The 23,741-nt window shown below is 52.1% G+C and overlaps 2 protein-coding genes across 2 annotated transcripts; one reads left to right on the top strand and one right to left on the bottom strand.

Annotated features, from left to right (window-relative positions):
• Nucleotides 1–352: 352 nt before the first annotated feature.
• LOC119104711 (sex determination protein fruitless) lies at nucleotides 353–14,632 on the top strand. Its single transcript, XM_037228426.1, has 8 exons — nucleotides 353–542; nucleotides 4,113–4,298; nucleotides 5,031–5,207; nucleotides 6,973–7,063; nucleotides 7,097–7,230; nucleotides 7,759–7,909; nucleotides 8,492–8,548; nucleotides 13,814–14,632. Exons 2-8 carry the CDS (start codon nucleotides 4,116–4,118, stop codon nucleotides 14,071–14,073), a joined length of 1,053 nt encoding a protein of 350 aa, XP_037084321.1. The 5' UTR covers nucleotides 353–542; nucleotides 4,113–4,115; the 3' UTR covers nucleotides 14,074–14,632.
• Nucleotides 14,633–19,410: 4,778 nt separating this feature from the next.
• LOC119104488 (40S ribosomal protein S14a) lies at nucleotides 19,411–22,765 on the bottom strand. The gene is made up of 3 exons (XM_037228201.1): nucleotides 22,526–22,765; nucleotides 21,364–21,516; nucleotides 19,411–19,554 (listed from the first exon to the last, which is right to left on the bottom strand). The coding sequence occupies exons 1-3, from the start codon at nucleotides 22,760–22,762 to the stop codon at nucleotides 19,489–19,491; spliced, it is 456 nt and encodes a 151-aa protein (XP_037084096.1). The 5' UTR covers nucleotides 22,763–22,765; the 3' UTR covers nucleotides 19,411–19,488.
• Nucleotides 22,766–23,741: the final 976 nt, after the last annotated feature.

Raw genomic sequence — 23,741 nt, 5'->3', positions numbered from 1 at the left:
GGTATGTATCAGGATAGAAACGAGGGTCAAGATTAGCGAACAGCGCGTCCCACTCGTGGCCGCTCCGTCCAACCGTGCCGAGCTGCGATCGATGCAGTCAATTAGTGCGAGACCCGCGTTTTTCCGGGTGGCTGTCAAGCGTTTTTTCCCACTGGTCGCATTATGTAGCGCAGTCTAGTGCCGTTTCTACGTCATTTGTTTTATTTCAACGACGTAGTAATTTTTGAATGCCTGATAAACTGGTTTTGAGGATAATCGAAATCGACAACACGTCATGGCTATGTTGGCAGTGTTTTTGGTCTGGGTGTTTTGATTACAAAAACGTTGCGGATAGAACGCAAGTCTATGGACGGAAAACTGAAAACCAAGGGGGATCGGAGAAGCGTCGACGTGCTGTCTTTGCGTCGTGAGGTGTGCTAGTTGGTGCAAAACAACGCTGCCACGATTGTTGCTATTCAGAAGGGACAATTTTATTTTCTAGTGTGTTTATGCTCCATAGGGCTGCTGGCTAGCGCCCCTGGCAAAATCAGGGGATCGGACTGGTAAGCTGGAAAAGGATGATGTGCTGTAGAATGATAAAATGCGCTTGCGCTGAGGTAGGTGTGGTTGGGTGGAAGCGGGGGTGTTATATTGTAGCATATTTTAACAAAGCCATTGTTTTTGCCCAGTTAGTGGCATGGTGCTCCCTAGTGCACACATGAAGGCAGTCAATATTACTTCTGTCATACATAAGGTTGATTGTTCGTCTTGGTTCAGCATGGTCAGTTTTATGCTATTTCCTTCTATGTTGTGTGATAAAGGCATCAATACATCAATGCATGAATTGAATGCTGAAAATTTCAGTATGTAGCATAAAGAAATACACCAAGAACAGTACACCAAGAATAGCTTTTGCTGGATGCATGGGAAGGTGTGGTGTGTTGTTCTGGTTCACATGGCGCATTTATTTTTGATCGAATCTTTCTAGGTATGCAGACTTCAAAATTTCTGGAAAGTTTGGCCATCAGTATGTGGGTCACTTCAGAAGCAAGGTTCACATAACAGTGTTAACTTGTTGCTGGACTTTGGTTTATAGCATTGCAACAAAGCAGAGTGCTCATCAGATAATACTTCAGTTGCTTTGGTTTTTTTAGGCTAAAAAATTGCTCTGTTGGGGCAGTCATTTCTAGCTTGCTATTAGTAGGCCTTTTTTGCTATGCCTGATTCTGTGAAATGTGAAAATGCAAACATGTGAGACCAGTATTGGTTTGAAGGAAATAATAGCATGAGTATGTAATAAACAGCCTACTATTGCTGGGAAAGTATTCCTTAACACATTGTTTGGGGCTGAAGGTCAATTTGATCCCCTAGGAGTTGTGACACTATGATGAGAATTACATGTACTTTGTAAGGCTCCTGACTTGCGGCAGGTCAAAGCAGTCAGTGGCTGTCTGCCAAGGCAGTTTCTACAGAATCATTCCATCTGATGCAACAGAGTGTTCTCAAAGCCATGCATCTCTGAGCTGGTTTCATGGATAACACAGGAGCCAAACTGGAGATTATAACACAGTCCATTGACCTATCTTCAGGTACAAAGGTCAGACTAAGGTCAAAACCCATCTGTGTTTTACTAGATAAATGGCTTCTTGGAGCTTGCTTTATAGGGTACTTTCTAATGCTTATTTCTAATCTCATGATAATTCAGGCTGCAACAACATCTTGCATGGCTTTCTTAAGAGTCAGAGTAAGTCACTGACCTAAAACAACCTGGCTCAACCATTCATTGTAGTAACATTACCCATGATATAATCCTTGTGCATATTCAGATTTGAGAATCAAAGCAATCTCATAGGGTTTTGGTCACCATGACCTGATGACCATTGCAAAAGGTCAAAAAGGTCACAGACCTTACAGTGACCTTTTGCTTAGAATGGGTGTGCAGGCTCAAGGTGGTTACATTAGACCTGCCAACATTTTGGTCATCAATCTTGAGTTCAGGCTATTTGACTTTAAGGTCACAACTTATTGGCCTGAAAATTGTACACAAGTAAGCTCACGTACAGACCAAACCACCCTGTGAATTTGGTGTCTAGCTCTTTCAGTTTTTGAGATCTGGGGAGGGTAAATTGGTATCCACCCAAGCAAATGGTCATCATCTGCCCACCCAGGTGGGCATTGATGTTGCACAATGGCTGCTGAAATAGTGAACCCTGGGCATCTCGGTGTATTCTAAATTTGCAATAGCTGACAATTTGTCCTCCATGAAATTTGAAGTTGTACATAACCATTGCATAATCAAGCTGATTTCACTGCACATCATGACCCCAGGTGAAGCCATGGCAAGGGTTTCCAGAGTCAGGCTAATGGTCTAAAAATCTTGGGACAGATGTCACATACTATGACTACCCAGTCACACAGAGGATGCCACATGATCTCAGGTCACTGAAGACCATGATGAACATTAACTCCCTAATACCCTTTTAGTCTCTGGCTGCAAGTAATGTGAGCTCTAATGGTCTGATAGTAAATATTTGGCAAGGGATTGTATTTCCCATGCTCTACACAGCTGGCTGCCCTAGGAAATACAACATGGAGTATTTCTGCCTCCCACACAGTACATAAGCACTGGTGGCAGAGTTCAGTCACCACAGACTGAATGAGTAGGTACCAAGTCGGGTGTTGATAGTACAGTGGTCTATGTGTCTGTGTTAACCACTACACATCTGGGAAATGGGAGTCACAGTACCCAGTTCATGGTGCCTGCTCATCCTTCCCTGGTGAGAGGCAGGCTGTGCCATATAGTCTCAGCAGCTGAATGTTTCATGAAGCCCCAGTGACGTCCATGTATGTACCCATCAGCTCATCCCAGTTCCCCCATCAGCTTAACTGCAGTATCATCTCATGACAGTGTTCCAAAGCATGACAAGCTGAGCTTGAGGTGAGATTCAGATCCAGAATGGCTAGTGAAATAATGTGCGAGTCATTCAGTGATTTCCAGGCTTAGATTTCAGCCAGATGCTTCCGAGGTCAGACAGCAAAATTTCTTTCATGTTTACTCTCTCATAAGGTTATGGCAACATTTGCCAATTAAATCACATCAGGTCCAGTCAAAAGTAGAAGTGTCAGAACATCTAGACCAGTAGCAAGTGAGACCAGTAAGTTTTCAGGCATGAGCCCCCTGGTTTGGAACATTCTGTGTTCGGGATTGATCTGCCCTCTTGCTAGTTTTACTCAATACAACCAGAGCTGAAAATATAGGTATCTAGCACTTTCAGATTGCATAGATTTAGTAGATTAGGGGCACACCTTCAATAAATGATGCATTGGAAGGGCATTAGATGGCAAGCTGTGAGGGCATTAAATGGCAAGCTGTTGACCTATGCACCAACTCAACTCACCAGTGTGCAGTGGCACAGCCAGGGGGGGGGGGGGGGGGGGCTCATGGGATCCCAGCAGGCCTAAATTTTTATTGTTCTGCATAGTTTTTACCATGGCATTGCTGAATATAATTTGGGAATCTGGTGATCAGAAACGATTTTAGCCTTAGATATCACATACAGGTTTAAACACTCCATATAGACACATATACAGAAGCTACCATGAGCAGTGACATGTGGGACCCTGTAGTTGTATTTTAGGAACAAGGCTAGCAGAGAGCTAAGTGAGCATGTAAGGCATACAGCTGAAACAATTGCGCAAGGCACCAGGGCAAACCAGCATCCATAGCTCAAAGCTCATTGATGTGCTAGGTTTATTCTGATAGCGTTTCTGGGGTTTGCTAGTCTGCATGCAGTGTGCGATACTGTCAGTGAGGCTAAGGCTCAGTCTTAGCCTCAAGATGTATATCAATACATACATATATATATATATATATATATATATATATATATATATATATATATATATATATATATATATATCAAGAAGGGGCTAAGGCTTGGTCTTAGCCCTTTCATCCCTTATAATTTTTCATGTCATCCTTAATTGATTTCATTCCTTTTCATTTCATCCTGTATTTATTCGTCCTTCATCCTTCACCCTATTAGCCCCTTCATCGCAGATTGTGGTAGCCCGCAGCCGCCGGCAAATTCCGGCTGCACCCTTGCCAGTGTGCACGATTTCTCCTGTTCCAGACTATGAACAACCAGAAGTTTTGCCTGAAGTGGGATGGCTTCCAGAGCTCCATCACGTCGGTGTTTGATCACCTGCGGCAAGATGAGGAACTGGTCGACATCACCCTGTGCTGCGAGGGCCAGAGGGTGAAGGCTCACAGGATGATGCTGTCTGCGTGCAGCCCTTACTTCAGAGACTTGTTCAAGGTAAAAATGCGTGGAATATGTAAGTTATTAAGACAGAGATATGCATTGTGATGGTGATTAGTGGTTAGTTTGGGTCATCCAGTGTGCACTTCACTCTGTGTCAGAATGGGTATGTCTCACTACAGTGAATATTCCTTGTGCACAAGATTACTTGATAGTTTCTGTACAATGCCTATGCAAGTGGCATTTATTAGACAGCTCACAAGATAGTAATATGTGACAAAAGCACAAATTAAAGGAAAGCGCTTGCTGACAACCGAGTTTAGCGTGCTGGAGGCGCCTAAGACATATGGTTTAGCCTAAAACGGCGTCGTATGTTCTCGGCCAGCGCGTTTTAAGCGCCTACCTGGAATTTTGTGCTCAACATCCATTTACGTGCATTGTAGGGGTTGCGGGTAGTGTAGTGGTTAACGCGTCTGCGTTAGCCACTGCGCGTCTGGGAAACCAGAGATACGAGGTTCGATTCCCCGCTGTTTTCACCCCTCCTGTCAGGGTGAGAGGCAGGCGACGCCATGTAGCCTCAGCAGCTAGGTTCGACGTAACGCCCAATGGCACATGATGACACGTGCACTGTACTATTGCTATTCAGGTGTACATGAATGCATTTTCAGTTGAAAGTTAATATCGTAATGAATGTTGTAGGGATGGATGTGCCCCAGGACCGGTGAATCAATACTTACCTGCCTGTCCTTCATACCGAGCATGTGTCAGTATGTGGCCGGTACGTTGCAGGACAACCCGTGCCAGCAGATGGTGTTCTTCCTGAAGGACACGTCGGCCGCTGACCTACGGGCCATCATAGAGTTCATGTACAAGGGCAGTGTGAACGTGTCACAGACTCAGCTGGCCAGTTTCATCAAGACAGCAGAGATGCTACAGATCAGGGGTCTCAGTGGCGGCGAGGACCAGGTTAGATCATGCTCGTGTACAGAAGGTGTCCCTGTCTTGCCTTGATGTCCCTGTCTTGCCTTTATTTCCTTGTCTTGCCTCAATGTACCTGCCTTGCTTTGATTTCCCTGTCTTGTCTTGATGCCCCTGCCGTGTCTTGATGTCCCTGCCTTAATTTTATGTCCCTGTCTTGTCTTGATGTCCCTGTCTTTCCTTGATGTCCCTGTCTTGCTTTGTTGTCCCATGTTGTCTTGGTGTCCCTGTATTGCGTTGATGTCCCTGCATTGTCTTGATATCCCTGTCTTGTCTTGACTTCCCTGTCTTGTCTTGACTTCCCTGTCTTGTCTTGATGCCCCTGTCTTGTCTTGATGTCCCTGTCTTGCCTCGATGGCTCTTGACCTCCTGGAGCACAGACATATAGGAAGCGAACCATTCCAGCCCATCATCGAATACAAAATACAAAAGTACAAAGTCAGTGGGGAGAGCATTAGGGGAACCAGTTGGGCCTACAAACTGCAAGACATGACCATGTATGTACAGTGCTATAAACACGATCGAAGTAACTCTGCCATCCGAAGGCAATCCGACAATGAGGCTTCATGTGAGGCTGTGAGGCTATTCTTCAGGAATGGAGTTTGATTGTAATGTAAAATTAGGAGCGACTTGCGGTCGGGAGACATCCAAAGCTATTTTTCTTAACACATAAAAAGGTTTATTTTGCCGAAACCTGGAAGTGCTTATTCTGAACAAGTTGCCTATTGGTGCTTAGCCCTCTTTGCGTTCGGACGGCAGAACTACGGAATACTTCTGCCTGTGGCCGTTTAAAGTCTGTCAGAAGAAAGGACTTCGGCCCGCCTCGGTAGCCGTGCCTGGAGGCTGCGCAGTGGCGGCTGCTTGGCAATGAAAGCGCCGCTTGTCCATTTCAGTTCGCGATTGTGTCTGTTCTGTAATGCAGCTGAAACATTTGGTGGTGGAGGTTGGGATGCGTTGTGCGTTGTAATCAGGGTCGTAGCTCAGGCTACTGGCGCGCGTGATATTGCGCTGGAGTGATGAAGCAGACTTCCTATTGGTCATGGGCTTGCTGTTCGCCCAAGTCCGGTTACCATTATTGAGTCCTGTGCAGCCTTGTCCTGCAAGTTTGGCAAACAGTGCCGGCGTCTGTCAGGTAACACGCGGCAATGGCTAGTCGTTGGCGGTGAGGTATCAGCGCATGTGATTGCTTTTCACAACGGGTAAACATGCACGGTCTGTGTGAAAGCCACGGGGTATTTGTCTCACCATTATCTGGCCACCTGTGTTGACCTGTTGTGACCTGTACTGACCTGCTGTGCCCGGCGCTGACCTGTTGTGACCTGTTAGGATCTGCACTGACCTGTTATGGTCTGTGCTAACCTTCTGTCTTGTGCTAGCCCATTGTGACTTGTGCTGACCTGTTGTGACCTGTACTGACTTGTGTCGGCCTGTTTTAACCTGTGAGATTTGAAGGTCAGCCATTACCTTAGGTCAGTTCTTGATTGACAAAGTAACGGCCCAAGATGCGAAGAGGTGACATCACGTTTAGCTACTTCACGTGGATGCTGCTGCACCATCTGGACTCACTGCCACACTATATGCTGTCTGGTGAAATATCTTTTGCAGCGCAGTAGTTTGTGACGTCTTTGGTATTAATGGCGAATGACGAGAACCGCTGCCGTGTAATTAACCAAATTAAGCGAAGGTGTTGGCGATGAGGCAGCTGGCACTCTCCGATCGTCCCGTGACCTCCGTTGACCCTGCCCACCGTCAGTCGTCGCCACCGTCAACGCCGTCGACGGCGGGGCGTCGCGGCGCGGCGCCGGCCGGCAGCCCGCCGGCCAAACGGACGCGCCGCTCCGGCTCTCCGGGCTCGCCGGTCGGCCGACGGCCCGCCAGCCCCGTGGAGCTGGGCTCCGATCTGTCGCCGACGGCAACGCCCGAGGTGTCGCCCGGTCCGACGGCGCCGCCGCCACCGCCGAGGGGACAGCCGCCGGCGGCAGGGCCGGCGCCGGTTGGCGATGGCTTTAAGGTACGTGGCCGGCGGGAGAGGCTGTGGTGGGGGAGGTGGATGACGGGGACCGCGTGCGCGGGCTGGTTCGACGGCCAGGGCTGCAGTAACGAGAGAATGGGGAGGGTGTGCGTTATGTGCAGCTAATGAGGAGCAATATTTTTGAAATGGGCGCGGCGTTTGTTTCGAGAGTTGGCCCGTCTTGGTCAGCGTGGCGGGTACGGGTCATTGTTAAGGCTTTCTAGCTCAGTTGGAGCTTTAACTGAGTTACTGAGTGTTGTTTTTACTATGTTTGACGTGTCGGCGGCTATTGTGGTTTCACTGTTGCAACCTTAATTTGTCTTTTATTCAACAATGTTGTCGTGTACCATTGCACCTATGCACCATTAGTTTCTCAAATAGCCATGCAAATAGTTTTACACTTGATCAAGGGAAATTTTGCGCGACCCGATCGACAGCCATCTGCCCACCACAGTCCGCAGTGTCATACGGCCGTTCGATTTTCGCTGAGGCTGCCTCCTCAGCGAATCCCACTCCCTTGTTCGTCAGGTGGAGAAGGAAGATCTAGCAGAAGACGGTGACGTCAGCCTGGACACCACGCTGGGCTACGTGGCCGAGTATGAGGGAAGCTTCGGCGAGCAGGACCTCTCCATAGGCGGCCACGACGGCGGCCGGCTCGGCGCCGATCCCACAGCGGCCTGTGAGTTATGAACAGCTGGTGTGGTGGGGTGGCTGTGAGTTATGGACGGCTGGTGGCATTGGTGAATTGGCAACATGACGGATTGCGGCAGCCAACAGCAATATGACCAGTCGATCGATCAGCAACATGGCCTATTCGTGGTGCGTTTATCAGCACCAACTTTTTAACATGGCTACGTTTTCCTTTTGTAGTTCTCAACACACAGCATATGAGACCTCCCTGACACCCACTTGTTAAGTCAAACAGGATTCACAGCTGACATGTTGCCGAGGCTACGTCCGACAGCTGGCATATTACAACCGGTTGCTATCAGATGCTGCGAATGTTATAATTAGCTGGCAACACACCTACGTTGTCAACATGTTTCGTGAAACAAATTGTGGTGGCTACCTGGCAAGATTTTGGAAAGAAACGTGGCCTTCTCTTGTGCAGCGATTGAAACTCAAAGAAATCGGGAAGGGATACAGACGTTTAAAGGTCTCAGCTTTCCTCGTAACCCTGTGAGCCGCGCGACCTTGACCCCGCCGTCGCCCCGCGCGTGCGCCTGCCGGCCGGCCTGACCGGTGCTGCCCTCTGTTCCAGTGGCCGCGCTGGCGGCTGGGCCATCGCAGCGGCTGCGGGACGACCCGGCGTCACAAGGTAGGCCCGTCGTGACGTCACGGATCCCCCTCCCCGCCCCTGCGTCTGGCCGCCTTATGAGCCGGTGGTCGTCTCGGCCTCAGCATTGCAGAGGACGGTTCTTGTTTTTGCATGTTGAAGCTTACCTGCATTCATCATTTTTGTATGAAAACATGGATCGTATCGTATCTGGGTGCATGAGCGAGATGTATCGAGATACATTGTGTGACGTCGACGTGATTTCCTCGTGCACTTGACCTTCATATAAGAAGTGCTATATCGCCACATTTCTCCAGCGGCTTGTGTTTTATTAGTTAAAGGGAGTGCTGCACATTTGAACGAGGTTTTGAACGGAAATAGCCATCTTGAAGACCTTTCGGTGAAGTTCACGGCCCTACCCTTATTAAGGCCCAAACTTCTCTAGTTTCTGAGCTGCAGGCCCGCGAAAATGAGGGAGTATTTCTGAGAGTATTTCAAAGTCACCTTCGCATGCATGACGTCATAACGTCGTCATTCAAATCTGCCATTCTATAAGCCATGTGGCGATCAAGGCCGAAAAATATAATCTTCGAGTCGCTCATGTCCGACGTTCGTGAGCACGATTTCCAGGTGCAACGGCCATCCATTTGCTCTCAATCAATGTCGTGCAGGATACGATGGCTTAATCAGGGAGTGACGTATGGAGGAGCATATTTACTAAACAGAAAAATTTGGTTGCCTAGAGCAGTCTTTTCCACTTGAAAGCCCACCAATTGTTAAAAGTGGGCTTATCTCATCAAGTGTGATGCTTGGTTCAATATCTTGAAATGTGGAACATTCCCTTTAAGTATTGCGAGTTGCATCACCCCACGGAGCAGTTGGACGCGGTCCTTGTTGAGAGATGCGTGCAAACCAGCTGCGTTGCCACCGGCACCACAAACAAATGACCGGACCTTTGCTGAAAATGTGGACACGGCTGCACTCGAAGGCGATGATTTTACTGACATCGACAATGCATCGCCGGGTCTGTGGCTTATATAGGTGGGCCTGTATTTGCTCAATGTTTATAGGTCAGTTTCAGCTATTTGTGCGTCAGTCCTAGCTGACATTTGCACTACCGTTTCGCGGTTCGTGGAACATGCCCACGTGTATTGTTTATTGACCACTTTTAGTGAGTAGAATGTGCATGCGCATATACTTGGCATAGACACCAGCCATATCGATAGAAGAGAGCGTCTTGGTCTTTGCAGAAGTTGTCACTGGCCTCAACATCTCGCCATTCTGAACACGTTTTGGAACTTATGGGCCGTGCTCATATTCCTTCCTTTGGGGAATGTTATTCGTCCAGTCGCCGGCAATAATCTCAGCGCTTCTCAGAAGCTTTGAACCAAGTGTTTTGATCTTCTATTCATAAGTTAGCGAAACTTTTGTTTGTAAGTCGTTGCTTGCAGCCAGGATGTTGTTTGAATTTGGTTGCACTTTGTCTCATCTACTTGCATCACGTTCTTCTCTCGCATGCCGTGCCTTCATTTAGAAGATTCTGTGTCAGCGAGTCGAGGCAGATAGCACTTGCCATAAACGCGCAATAGCAATTGACCGGCATCCAGGATTGTTTTGCCGCGCTACGCATGACCGCAGTTTTAGGACATGACTCATCCATATTGGAGGTCGATGCCTGTGTCTGTCGCGGCCTTTCCGTGTGTGAGGAGGCTGAATTGCATGGACAGGGCGGGTCCCCTCGGGTGGTGCCGATGCTCAGCGCCGTTACTTGTGGTCGTGCCGCCCAACTGGACGCACGAGCCTTGCTTTGTCATGGTTACGCCTTGTTCTCTTTTTTAATGGGGAACGCGACGCGCGTCGTTGCGTTCTTTTTCAAGCGCCAGCTTCTGTGTTAGTCGTAATAGCGCCGAGGGGTCATGGCATAACCAGGATTTGAACCCGGGCCCCCACGTGGGGTCCGACGCGCCAACCACTCGGCTTTTACGTCCCTCATTGCAACCCTGATCCGGGCCAATCGGGACCATGGTGTCGGAAGCTTGCCTCGGACGCGGGGCAGTGGAAGGGGCGCTACTGAGGAATTTTCCGTGATCGTCGCCGGCATTTATTTGTGGCTCAGGAGCCAGGGCTGGTGCTGAAGTGGTGCTAAGCCGGGGTGGGTGCTGAAGGGGTGCTGAACCGGGGTGGGTGCTGAGCCAGGGCTGATCGTGGGGTGGTGTTGTGCCAGGGCTGATCGTTGGGTGGTGCTGAGCCGGGGCTGGTGCTGAAGGGGTGCTGAACTGGGGTGGGTGCTGAGCCAGGGCTGATCGTGGGGTGGTGATGAGCAGGGGTTGGTGCTGAGGTGGTGCGGAGCCAGGGAGCTTATGCAAGTAGCTGGTTATGTCGCGTTGTAACGGTTAGTGCTTTTTGCTGACATGATTTTGGCGCACTTCGCCTATAAAGGCGTTATAGCTTGTCGTGTAGAGGGAAAATGTAAGATGTCTAAATTCTGGATGGCGTGGGGTCTAATTCGCGAGCTGGAACGCCGGACTTGCAGAAAACCACTACCACGCGGCGGAGGCAGTCCTCCAGGGCAGCTGAAGCATGGAAACGGTAGCTGGCCATCCCGCGGGACGTACGACGATGGCTTATGCATGGCTTTCTCTTCATGTGCTCTCATGCTAATGAAGTCTAAGTCCACAAATCTATAGATGAGGGACCCTGCTTGTTGTTATCGACGCCACAAACACTGGACGCCACACATAAACGCTAGGCGCCACAGACGCCGCTTGCAAATGCGGGTAGTGATTCCAAAGAAGCGGCTTAAAATGCCAGTCTTAGGCCGAGGTGTTGGCGGCATGGTTGTCGTAGCCAAGACTTCTAGCCCAAAACTTTGGCATAGTCTGGGTCAGGCATACATGAGTGCTCAGCTTTTCGGCGCGTAGCTGAGCCATGTTTCTGATCGGATGAATCAAAACACAATGCTCCTAAAATGACAGCAATGCTGCTAAACTTGCACTCGTAGATATGCATACTCTGATGGAAATTGGATGAAATATAGGCAGTGACGCAATGATTATATTGGTAGGTCTAGATGAGTTTAAGTTTTGAAATGCGTTGAAATGTACCGCAACAAACATGGTTTTAAGACGGTCTTAGGTTAAGACATACTTTTGGGAAGATAATGAAGGGGGCTCTGGAATTTGATTCTGCAGTGCTTTAAGTTTTCCGATGAAAGCGGCGCCACAGCTGTCGCTACCGGTTTTTATGAATGGTGATGATAAAGATGCAACGGCAATAATGCATTTCAGAAGTGACGTACTCATAATTTTTTACGCTGCTTCATGTAACCTGATAGTGTTGTCAACACCTGTGGTCTCAGTGCTCTCTGCCCATTTGTCTTGAGAAGATTTGTCAGTGCTCTCTGCCGATTTGATTTGAAAGGTGGTGCCCCCCGTGAGGCACCACCTTTCCGTGGTGGGGGATTGTGTGCCCCAATGATGTTGCGGGCGGTTGGGGAGGCTTGTAAAGCGCCCCTTCCGGCCAAAGAGGAGGAGCCAGACTAAACTTGTCTCCCACAAGGGCTCTGACTCGTTCAGGGTAGGGATTAGCGGCCCTCGGCCCCGGCTTTCCAGTCTTATCTGGGTCTCGCCGTACCCCGTTGGATCCGCAGGTAGCGATGAAGGGATCCTGGTCACTGAGGGAGTTGCCCTGCGGGTCAGTCGGGGCAGCTACCAACATGTGGCTTTGGCCCGAATTTGTGATCCTGCGGATGCCTCGTGAAGTCTCCACACGAGGAAATTCGGCTGGTCAGGCGTCGTGTTCTCGCGACACTGGCTTGAAGGCAGGCAGGCCATGTGGTGGGCGTTGAGGGGCGGGGGGGGGGGGGGGGGAGTGGCCGGCGGCAGCCACACCGATTTGTCAGGGCTGATTTGGACTTCCATAATAAGTTTCGTAAAGATCAAATTATTTCGTTGTGTAAAGCAAGGAATGGTGATCCAGGATGGCGCTGGACCATTTAATTTGCGTGGCGTTTGAATTCCGTTCTTCCGGACGAGTAAGTTGTGTGCACAATCATGTGGGAAAGGAGGTCAGAGGCTTTCTAAGAGTCACGCGATCTAGCCGCCCCCGGCCTCTTGTCCGCGTGGAACGGAACGGTGCAGTTGCCACCACACTCACTCTTGTTTTTTTCGTGGGGGGGGGGGGGGCTCCATTTTCACTCGAACAGTGCTGCGAATTCCTGGCGCTGTGTGGAAGAAGCGTGCGTTGATGCTCAGCGATAACTGTATCAATGCTATCCGGGCCTGGAATATGTTTAGTCCTAATGTTTGTTGAAGGGCTTGCTATCTAAGGGCGCGTTCGGCCGGCAGCTAATCTCGGAAAATTGTCCGGAATGTTGGAAATTTTCCGGAATGGCGTTCGACACTGCCGTCATGGAAAATTATCCCAGATAATTTTCCGTAGCGAGGGAGAATCGCGGAGAATTCTCAGGGCATGGTAAAGGCGGAGAATCTGTTTTGGCTATGCATAGCTATGACCGTGGGCTGTGGATGACGTATGAGAGACTAATCTGGGGGCGAATTTCCGGACCGGCCCAGTAAAAATAGAGAATCTCCGTGGACGATTGTCGGAGAGAAAATTATTCGTTGAATAATAAACATTTTCATAGTCATACAGTTTATATGCGCACGAAATCGTAGCCTGAAATATATGCTACAACTGAAATGTCTGCCGTATTTTGATACAAATAAAGGTTCTATTGGGCGTTCACGAAGACCAGATCGCGCACTCATAAACTGCCAGTACTGGACTCGACTCCATGAGATTCGACCCGGGATATTAAGCACTGCTGTGTGCGGGCCAACCCCGAGCCTGGTCATCAGCGGAAATCCACGGCATCGTACTTCGAAGTCAGTGTGTTAGATACACCGGTGCTGCCCGGGCCGGGAGCGGAGATGCGTCAACTGCCGGTGCCGGATCTGGACATCAACGGAGGTCGGCCGCATCGTGCCCGAAGCGTCTGTGGCACACGTAGTGACCACAATGGTGGCCCACATCATGCTGTTGAAGCCGCCGCCCGCGCTGACGTATTCAAAGCCAGAGCCGGACGGCGAAGCGGTGAATTGCTCCGGCGGCGCAGATGTACGAATGATGAGCCCGCAAGACTTAAGCGACGCGGAAACTGACGAGACTGAACCCCGCGAACCCGCGTGCTGTCGGCCGCCGCGCCTGCCATCTGTCGCCCGAAATTGGAAGCTGCGACACAATTGCCCTGCCATCTGTTGTCCGAGAGCGGAAGCTGCCACGAGCCTGACCTGCCCTCTGTTGCAGGCAAGAAGAAATACGCCTGCGACATCTGCGGCAAGACGTACGGTTACCGAGACTCAGTGTACCGGCACAAGCGCACGCACGAAGGCAAGACGGTCTGCTTCGTGTGCGGGAAGGTGCTGAGCTGCCTGCCGACGCTGCGGGAGCACCTGCGGTACCAGCACAGCATGAGCCAGGAGGAGGTGGCCTGTATGGTCACGGCCCGGACGGGCGCGGCGCCGGCGCCGGCACCAGCGGCGGTGGCCGAGCGCGCGCAGGAGTGAGGCGCGGCGAGTGTGGAGTTCGGCTGCAGTGAGTGTGGAGTGTCACTCATTTGGCGCGGGGCTGCGTTTTATGACACGCGACGTTGAGGAAGTGCGGAGTGATCCTCAGCGAGTGTGGAGTTATGCTTCGCGACTCGGCACTCGCTCGGAGTGTGCCGACGATGTGAATCGGTGTGAGACGATGTGAAGCGGTGTGATGCGGTGTGGCGTGAACCGGCCACGGTCACTGACCGCGATCTTGGCCAGTCGGTGAGTTTTTCGGAGGCTAGAGTTGACTCAGCGAGGTTTTGACGGATGCGGTCCGGCTTGCCAGGGCGCCCCGCGTCTGGCTGACTGATTGGTGCCTGGCCTCAGGTTGTGGTGATATTTGGCGGGGCCAACTTGATCGTTTTGTAGCCATGCTTGCGGGGCGTTTGCTCGTGTTTCACCGCATATTTTAGAGGTGGACTTACTGGATTCGTACTGGCGACTTTGTCGGCGAGTCGTGGAATTGTCGATGCCTTTTCCGAATAGTGCAGGGATGAAGACTGGACGAGAATAATGTATTGTTTGGTCAGTGTTTGGGTGTTCCTGCTGCCGGAGGTGGGATGTGTCCAGTGCGTTTTGTCGGCATTACTGGGCTGTCATGAGCGCCGTACGAGCTGAGAGCGCGCTGTTACAGTTCCACGCGCCGTCGGTCGCTCTAACCTCATCGGAAAGGGAACGGAAGCTGCCAACCAGACTAATTACTTGAGAACCTGCCTGCATATTGGAGGCCGTTTACTGTCAGCTGAACGTTGCCACCGCATTTTTCACTTCGGAGTTGTTATATGTGAGACGCCGAGTTTTTTTCTCTAAAAAATCGCAAGCGGGGAGTGCCATATAACTTGCAGAGGAGTCATGAGAGAGCAGATTAGATCAGATCGGACCAAACCAGAGCAGAGCAGAGCAGAGCAGAGCAGAGCAGAGCAGAGCACGCTGACTTTGTGTCAGCGGCCGCCGTTTTCGGAGAGAAGGCCGGCGGTGCTGGTGGTAGGGGAGAGCGCTGTGCAAAGTGCCGATGCTCAGGCCGCAGAAGAAGCTGACTCAGTGGGCTGAACAATAACAGTGTTGCTGTCGCGTGGATAGTGAGAGCTAACCATCGGCAACGACATCTAGGGAGTCTTGGAGCAACTAAACTGCCGGCGAACGAAGCAAGTAGATACCATCCGCTTGTTGGGAAAGGACGTTGACACTTCACGTATTGATTTACGAGCCGAGTGTTTCACGTGGTAGCCGAGAGGACTACGCAGTATGGCGTACGACGCAGTATTATGTACTGGCAGTGACCAGCTGATGGCTTGCGTGCCATTCGTTGGCTGCAGAGAACTTCGGACGAGTCACCACCGTTGTGCTCAGCTGTTTTTTTTCTTCGTTTCGCTCAGCTGGTATTATGCCTTTTCCTGCATCATAATACCAGCTGGGAAGGTTGGAAGCGTCGGCACGCTGACGAAAACCAATACAAACTAGTGATGGCCAGTGAACGCCTTCACGCAATGACATCGAACTTTGATCTCCGGCGATTCTGAGCCGACGACCCCTTGGCCACCCACGCCTCACGAAAAACACCTCGGCCTCCCACGCCCCACGCATAACACCTCGGCCACCCACGTCTTGCGTACAACCACCGGCGCCCCTGCCCCGCGGGCAACCCCTCGACCTCCCACGCCCCAGGCTTTCGCACCCTCGTAACGACGCCGTCCCGTTCCAGCGTCCAAGCCGCACGTGTGCGGCGTGTGCGGCCGCCGGTACCTGCACCGGGTGTCGCTCAGTCACCACGTGAAGAAACATCAGGGCCTGACCACGTGCCGCCTGTGCGGCAAGGTGCTGGGCATCATGGCCCACCTGCGCACACACCTGGAGATCGTGCACGGCATGTCGCGGGAGGCTGTGCGCGCTCTGGTGCCGACCCGGCAGTACGCTTGGGGCAACGGCTACTCGAGCCTGGCGCAGGGCGTGGCCGCCGGCGGCGGCGGCGGCACCGGCAGCGGCGGCGGCGGCACCAGCAGCGGCGGCGGCGGCACCGGTGGCGCGGGGCTGGAGAGGATTGCCACAGGACTGCCGCGTAGGGAGGACGGCGGCGCTGAGGGGGTGGAGGGGTTGAGAGTGGAAGGCGGCGAGGAAGGGGGAGGGTTGAGAGTCGCGGGGGCGGAGGTGGGTGGTGTAGCGAGCGGTGCGCCGCCAGTATCGGAGTGCGTTTAGGAGTGTGTTTAGGAGTGTGTTTAGGAGTGTGTTTAGGAGTGTGCTTAGGAGCGTGTTTTGTCAGTGTTTACAGGCGCTTCTACTGCGTGGCCACTTCGCGGAGCGTGCTTAGAGAGCGGAGTGTAGCGTAGTCGATGTTGTGACGGGTGGCTGAGCTCGTCTTGCGCCCATGGACTCAAGGTCAGTGGCACGGAAAGGAAAGCGGGCTTCGAATGTTCGGGGTCGTACCGCGGAACGTCTCGGTTGTACGGTTGTACGGTTGTACGATTGTAAACATTGGAAGTGAAGAAACGTTTTAAGTACCGGCACTAGATGTGAGCAATGCGTTGCGATGGTGGCTCGTGGTTGTCCTGTTCCACGTATTCGGGTCGGAGGTACAATGACGTCATGTGTATATATGACGTCATATGTGTGACGTGCACGCACACCTGCCGCTGGAACAGGCGCCATTACATTCGGTACGCAAGCACCTACGTGTGATATGGTCAGGCAATGACACCATCCCCTCTCTTGGGAGTGCATTATTGATGATCCTGTTTTGTTCTACATCAGCTTTTAGATTTGTTGTTCGAAAACTGGCATTACAGTGCATATTGTGCTCCAATTTAGCTCGGTGCTCTCGTCCGCAGGGTATGGCGGCGGTGTGGCACTTGCCACCCTCAGGTTATCTCATAGCACTATGGCACTAATAAGATGCGGTCGAGACTAGAATATGTATGGATACGTACACGGCGCAAAATACCACGAGTGCAAATACAACCTTTGAATTCGCTGGTGTTCCAACTTACATCCCACCCTGCCCTTAAAACCACCGTCACTCGACATTGTGTATCACGCAAAGGGTCCATGACGGCGGACCAATCCGGGAGCGCCTCGGACGGTGGGTCATAAATCAGGATCATGTGCCTCGCGCCGTGGCAACAAGAGCCGGCACGATCAAGTGGTCCGTCCAATCGCATCGCTTTTGCACATCCGAGGGGGGCATGGTGGAAACGTCGGGATATAATTACATCTAGCGTTTATCGTATGACTTCATTGCCTTTGGAATAAGAAACCATCGAACAAATTTCTTATGGATGTTGAGCGATCTCTCTGAACTACAAACGGAGCAGTTGAAAATGCTTCATTTCATTTGGTTAACAAGTCTGAAATCATTGAGCAATAATCCCACCCTGTCAACTTATAAATTCACAAGCTCCGCATTACTGTTCAATAATTACGATGTGTCAATTACTTAATTACCAAATTAATTAACAATGTGCCAACTTTTGTAAATTTTGGGCGGCCGAACCGAAGGCCCGATAACCTAAGTCCCCCATTTTTTGTCATCGGATATAGCGCACTTCGTTTCAATTAAACGCAAGACATGTTTTTAATCTTTGTAACATCTATAAAAGTTTAATTTAAGCAGTAAAGACGTCATGCAGGGTTGGGTCCAAGGAGTAAGCACTGGACGCAAACGTCTCTTCTGATCGGCACGTGAAGGCGTCCCTTTAGAGGCCACTGTAGGGCGCCGATGACGCTCTTCTTTGACGGTCATGGAATGCGGCAAGCAGTTTGTGGGGGACGGAAACGGGGTTAGCCATGAGAAACTAAGGTCATCCACACATTCCACAGCGTTTCATTTTAACGTAACAAACCATTGTCCTATGGCGCTAGGTACGTGAAGCTTATCACATTGTTTATCCGATCAGCTGCTACGATTTGTATCCTGTGGTGAGAGCAACCATGACTTTTGTTATCAGAGTGCTACGAGACGCCACTACGCCAAAATCAAAGGAAGGTCAAAGAAGATAGTCTTTGCGTTATGATCTTTTACCCAGGTTTTTTGGACTCCCAACTAAAAACATTGGGGGGGAAGTCAATATTGGGGGGGGGGGGAGGGGCCAACTCAACATTGGGAGGGCCGGGGCCCTCACAAAGGAATACAGATCGGTACCCGTGATAATTCATACAGCTCTTACGCATCGGCCCACGCTACGGTAACACCACATTTTCATAAGCTTTGTCTCATCTTCCATAATGCGGTTTGCATGGCCTCGCCTGAACATCTGCTGAAGGCGTCTACACCACGATACAATTAACGCTAAAACCAACAAACAGGGAGGACCGCGCGGGCGCACACAGGCAGCGGTGGCGCCATCTATCGCAAGACGGCGTCACCAAGCCATCGCCGGTACCCGACCGTCGTTGACCAGCTCACGCCCGCACTGGCTCACGTGACGCAAAAACTGCGCCGCCAACGGACGGCGCGTTCTCGGACCGCATTCCCCATCCCTTGGAGGCCGTCGCGCTCCTGGCTGCCGTCACGCTCCTGGCCGATGTCGCGCACCTGACTGGCGTCACGCCCCCCACGTCGGCACTCCTGGCTGACGTCACGCTCCTGGCCGACGTCGCGCACCTGACTACGTCACGCGTCTGACGTCACGCCCCTGACTGACGTTACGCCCCTGACTGACGTTACGCTCCTGACTGACATCACGCGACCCCGCGGCGACCAGGACCGCGTCCCGAGACCGCTACCGACACTGGCGGACCGCGAACAGACGCCCCCGCGAGACTTATCGCTGCGAGCAAGACAATATTTCCTCCACCGGGCCATTTAGCGCTAGTCGTGAAATGAATGCCGTCTCTCGTGCAGACTAATCCGTCTTCGGACGGACGACCGAGCAGCAGACTGGGTTATTAATCTCAATACTCGTGGGCCGTGGGGTTGAGGCATAGCAAGCACGCTGGCGCGATGCGGGGGCTGGCAGCACATTTAATGATGCACGAAACTCGTACTGAACCATTGCAGGACCAGATAAACCTACGCTCACCGATTTGTTCACACCGAACTTGCCGATTGAAGCATAATCTTTCCACCTTTAGTGCCTTGTATCATTATTCGTCCACACCGCTGCACCAGGCATGCTTTTGTTTCATGACCGACTTACACCATCACAAGCCAAACCGCCACACTGGTGCCGTGTCGCGGCGTCTACCTCAACTCCACCTTGGTCCACCAAAGTGGTTTCACCGTTCCACCGAGGTCCACCACAGGGTGGTTCCACCGTTCCACCGTAGTCCGCCAGTGATTCCACCGTTCCACTGCGGTCCACCGGGACAAACGCCGTCAGCTGGCCCATACAGCCGTGTATTCGCTCTGTCTCGCGGTAGCGGCGGTACAGCAGCCTCAGCTGATGTGGTCAGTTCTCACAGGCGACGGCCGCGGCGACCTCCCTTCCTCCGCGTGCTGTCCGTGGGGATGGGCGTCACGTCCTGCAGCGCACGGAATCACAGGGTCAGCTCGCGGGATCACAGGGTCAGCTTACGAATCACAGGGTCAGTTCACGGGGTCAGCCAGCCTGCGGGATCACGGTCAGCTTACGAATCCCAGGGTCAGCTCACGGAATCACAAGGTCAGCGCACGGAGTCCCATGATCGGCTCACGGAATCAGCCATCATCAGCCATCAGGATCAGCCACGGGTCAGCTCAAGGGATTACGGTCAGGTCCCAAGATCACACGGCCAGCTCACGGGACCAGCCGGCTTACGCCATCACAGGGGCAGCTCACGAGGTCACCGGTCATCGAGGCTCGGGTCAAAGGGCAAACATCGGCCTTTTGAAGGGCAGGGGACATCCCGAGGTCAACAAGTCACCTGTTGTCAGGTCAGAGGACACATGCTGGCACATGCCATACGGGATATCTCAGTGTCGCCGATCACCACGGGTCAAGCGAGGGGCACGTGCCGGCACACGGACGAGTGAAATCTCGACGACGCCGATATCTGGAATCAACCTACACCCTAGACCGAAACACAGGGAGCCGGCAGACCGGTACGACATGAAGATCACGGATGCGGACCAACGCTAGGGGCGATGTGCTAGCCTCGAGAAAAAGCTCAGCAGTCCGAAGGTCTTTCTTGGGGCAGGAAGCACGTCCCATACAAACATTTTGCCATGCAGACAGGTACATCTGGGGTCTGGGCACGGACAGGCACAGGACGTGCTTACAGCCGACCAACAAGGAGGCACACACTGGAAATGCCAGCCTAGCGTACTACATGATGCATTACAATTGCAGGTAAGTGTGAAAAGATGGGGGAGGGGGAGGGTTGATGCGGCGGCGCAGCACATCACTTGGTCCGAGTTTGAAATGCACAAGGGATTGCATGCGTTTTGCCTGCTTTCGAATCGCCGGCTCGAAAAAAAGTTCCACTGGCTTTCCGTGACACTAACCGGCCAAGTCACCGCACAGTCCCGATGAAAAAGACGCATTGTTTGGTGACCTCGAAAGACCGCTATCATTTGACGACCACAACCGGCGATCACTTGGAGAGCACAACCCACAACCATTGACAACAACCCACGACGAACAACCAGCCGCCGTAACGCAACCGCGTTGGCCGCATATCAAGCAACGCGGCATGCATTTCGCCGTGCTCGCATTAGCCTTCGCGCTGCACCGGGCATGTGTGAAATGTGCGCACATACCGAGCGCGCGTGAGGGGCCCCATCTCCTCAGCCTCCCCACATCGTTGGCGCGACGCAACCCGTGTTCGCTTTAAGGTTGGCGCAGAACACGCTCCCACGCAGCTATTCAAGCAGCACTAGCGACCGGCCACATCCTACGCCTAAAATCATGCAGGTAGCAGCAGTTAGGAATGGAACTGGTCGTTCCGCGTCATAGTCGAGCGCTCTTCTCGCGTGAGCCCCTGATTGCTGGTGATTCACCCACGGGCGGGCGTCAGCGCGCCGTGCGGCCCCTCACACAACTACAGAGGGCCCCGAGCAGACACCCCGGGTGCGGTGGGGTGGAGAAATGTCCGTCTCCTCAGTCTCCCTCGGTGCCTACGAACACTGTCCCCATGCACCTGTCCCAGTCCGTGTTCAGTGTTCCAGTCCGCGCGGGGGTACGTCGTCGCACCACCCTTCCCGAGCGTCAATGACCGGCGGTCACACCGCGCCGCACCAGCACCCACTGGGGAGAGACCGCGACCCTCCGGCACGAGCCGCCCACCCTACCCATCGCGCCGCTCGGCCGCCACCACACCACCGGCGCCGAGCCTGCCACCCCCGCTACTGACCTCGATGCGGCCGACCTTCATGCCGGAGCGGGCCAGCGCCCGCAGCGCCGACTGCGCGCCCGGGCCGGGCGTCTTGGTGCGCGTGCCGCCGACGGCGCGCAGCTTGATGTGCAGGGCCGTGATGCCCAGCGTCTTGCACTTCTCGGCCACGTCCTGCGCGCGCAGGCGGGAAGAGACGGTGACGTAAATGCAAGTTGGAGGTGAGGGGACAGGTAACACACAAACACACATGCACAATGAACCATCTGCCAGGTGGTGAGACTAAATGGGCTGTGTGGCAGGTGCCCTGTTGAGATATGGTTATGATGGGGGTGGGGGTGGGGGTGGGGGGAGGTGGTGTCAGGTCATAGTGGAGTCCAACAGGTCATGAACAGCAGGAGGTTTCATTTCTTTCAGACACATTCCAGGAAGCATGGCTGGCATTATCAGACAGGTTGACCCAGCTGATGTGGAACACATTGTCCCTGAGTGAGGCTAGCTCGTGTCCCAAGATCTACATGTGGAGCATGCCCATCCTTGTCACGACGTTTTTTCGACCTATGCACATTACAACAAATGCATTTTGGGTGCTGAATATACAGGTGACATGCATAACACAAAAGAACTTTGGAAAAGGAAACAAAGTGGGAGTTTGCTAGTGACCCTCCTAACCCCTCTTATCATAACCTCATCTCAACCAATTGACCTTCCTGACCTGCTTCACTGCAACCTCACCCCAACAAACTGGCTATCCTGACCTGCCTTGTCCTGACCAGCCAGCTGGTAAACCAACCAACTGAACCTCCCCACCCCTCTCAATGTAACCTCTACCCAACCCACCAACCCTTCTGACCTCCCTTGACATAACCCCATCCCAACCAGCCCTTCTCAGTCACTCACATCACCCCAACTAACCCTTCTCAGTCACTCACATCACCCAACCAACCCTTCTCAGTCACTCACATCACCCCAACCAACCCTTCTCACCTCCCTGCCATAACCACACCCAAACCAGGCATTCTCACATCTCTCCCTCACAACCTCATCCCAAACAACCCTCCTCAGTCACTCACATCATCCTAACCAACCCTTGTCAGTCACTCACATCACCCCAACCAACCTTTCTCAGTCACTCACCACATCCCCCAACCAACCCTGCTCACCTCCCCTGCTGTAACCTCACCTGGGCGGCCAACATGGCGGCGTACGGCGACGACTCGTCACGGTCGGCCTTGACCTTCATGCCGCCGGTGACGCGCACGATCGTCTCCCGGCCCGAGAGGTCCGTCACGTGCACGAACGTGTCATTGAAGCTGGCGTAGATGTGAGCGACGCCGAAGACATTCTCGCCCTCCCGCACCTGGGGTCCGAGCGAAACCTGGACCTGGTCCTCCTGCTTCTTACCCTTCTTAGGTGCCATGTTCTGCGGGGGAGAGGGTGGAGGTGTCATCCAGGTCTGGGCATGGTCTGGAATGGTCTGGAATGAAGTCATGCCATAAAATTGTTTGACTTTGCTTTGGAATGTCCACATTCAACAAAATATGGTTGTATGATAGAAAAGAAAAATCCATTTTGTTTGGGATGTTCACAAAACCATGTAGTGTCCAGACAGGTGGGAGGATAAGCCTTTAGGGGGAGGGGGAGGCAGAACAGGTGGAGTTAACACAGCTTTATAGTTGGCACATCATATTGGAAATTCAGGGACAAATGCAATAGTATGAATTTATGGAGGTAAAGCCATGGTAAAAAAGACCAAATGCAGACTGATGGAGGCAGAAGCTTACAGTTGCTGAACAAGACTTTCTGGCAGGCTGGAATTATGCAGTACCTGACACTCTTGTCAATGAAATTGCATGTTAAAACCCAGTCCCAAAAATTCAAGACCTTGCAAAACTGCCCTGCAGTATAACCACTTAAAAAGTATTACTGACTCTATAACACATCCTTTCTCGACAACCTGAGTGTCTAAACTAACAACTGTGGCATTCTGTGGTGCTCATCTCATGGACTGACAATGTAGACCCAAATGCAGGAGCACCAGCCCAACATAGCTGGTAACTGCCCACAGGGGACAATCCCAGCCTGGAGAAATCATGTCACCATACATAAGACAGCTCTCCAGTCCTGCGCCACAAACCCCATTAAAAAATTATCACCCAAACTTGAGCACAGTTCAGGCTTCTGTAGTTTCTGATAAATGTCACATGTTTTGCTTTGTAAGCTCAATGAACTGCAGCTATGGTGGCAAATGCATGGCCACAAGTATATGCTCACAAACAAGTGAGTAATGACATGGAGCAAGAGAATGATGCACTCCTGTGTAACCACCTGAAATGCTACTTTCCACCTGAAGATTGCAATTCAGCCAGCATAAACCTCTGAAATGGCCTTAGAAAATA

Source organism: Pollicipes pollicipes, unplaced genomic scaffold (assembly GCF_011947565.3).
Source record: "Pollicipes pollicipes isolate AB1234 unplaced genomic scaffold, Ppol_2.1 Scaffold_6052;HRSCAF=7182_pilon_pilon_pilon, whole genome shotgun sequence".
Classification (NCBI taxonomy): Eukaryota; Metazoa; Arthropoda; class Thecostraca; order Pollicipedomorpha; family Pollicipedidae; genus Pollicipes; species Pollicipes pollicipes.
The sequence above is the reverse complement of the archived record's forward strand: the minus strand, read 5'-3'. Positions and strand labels throughout refer to the sequence as shown.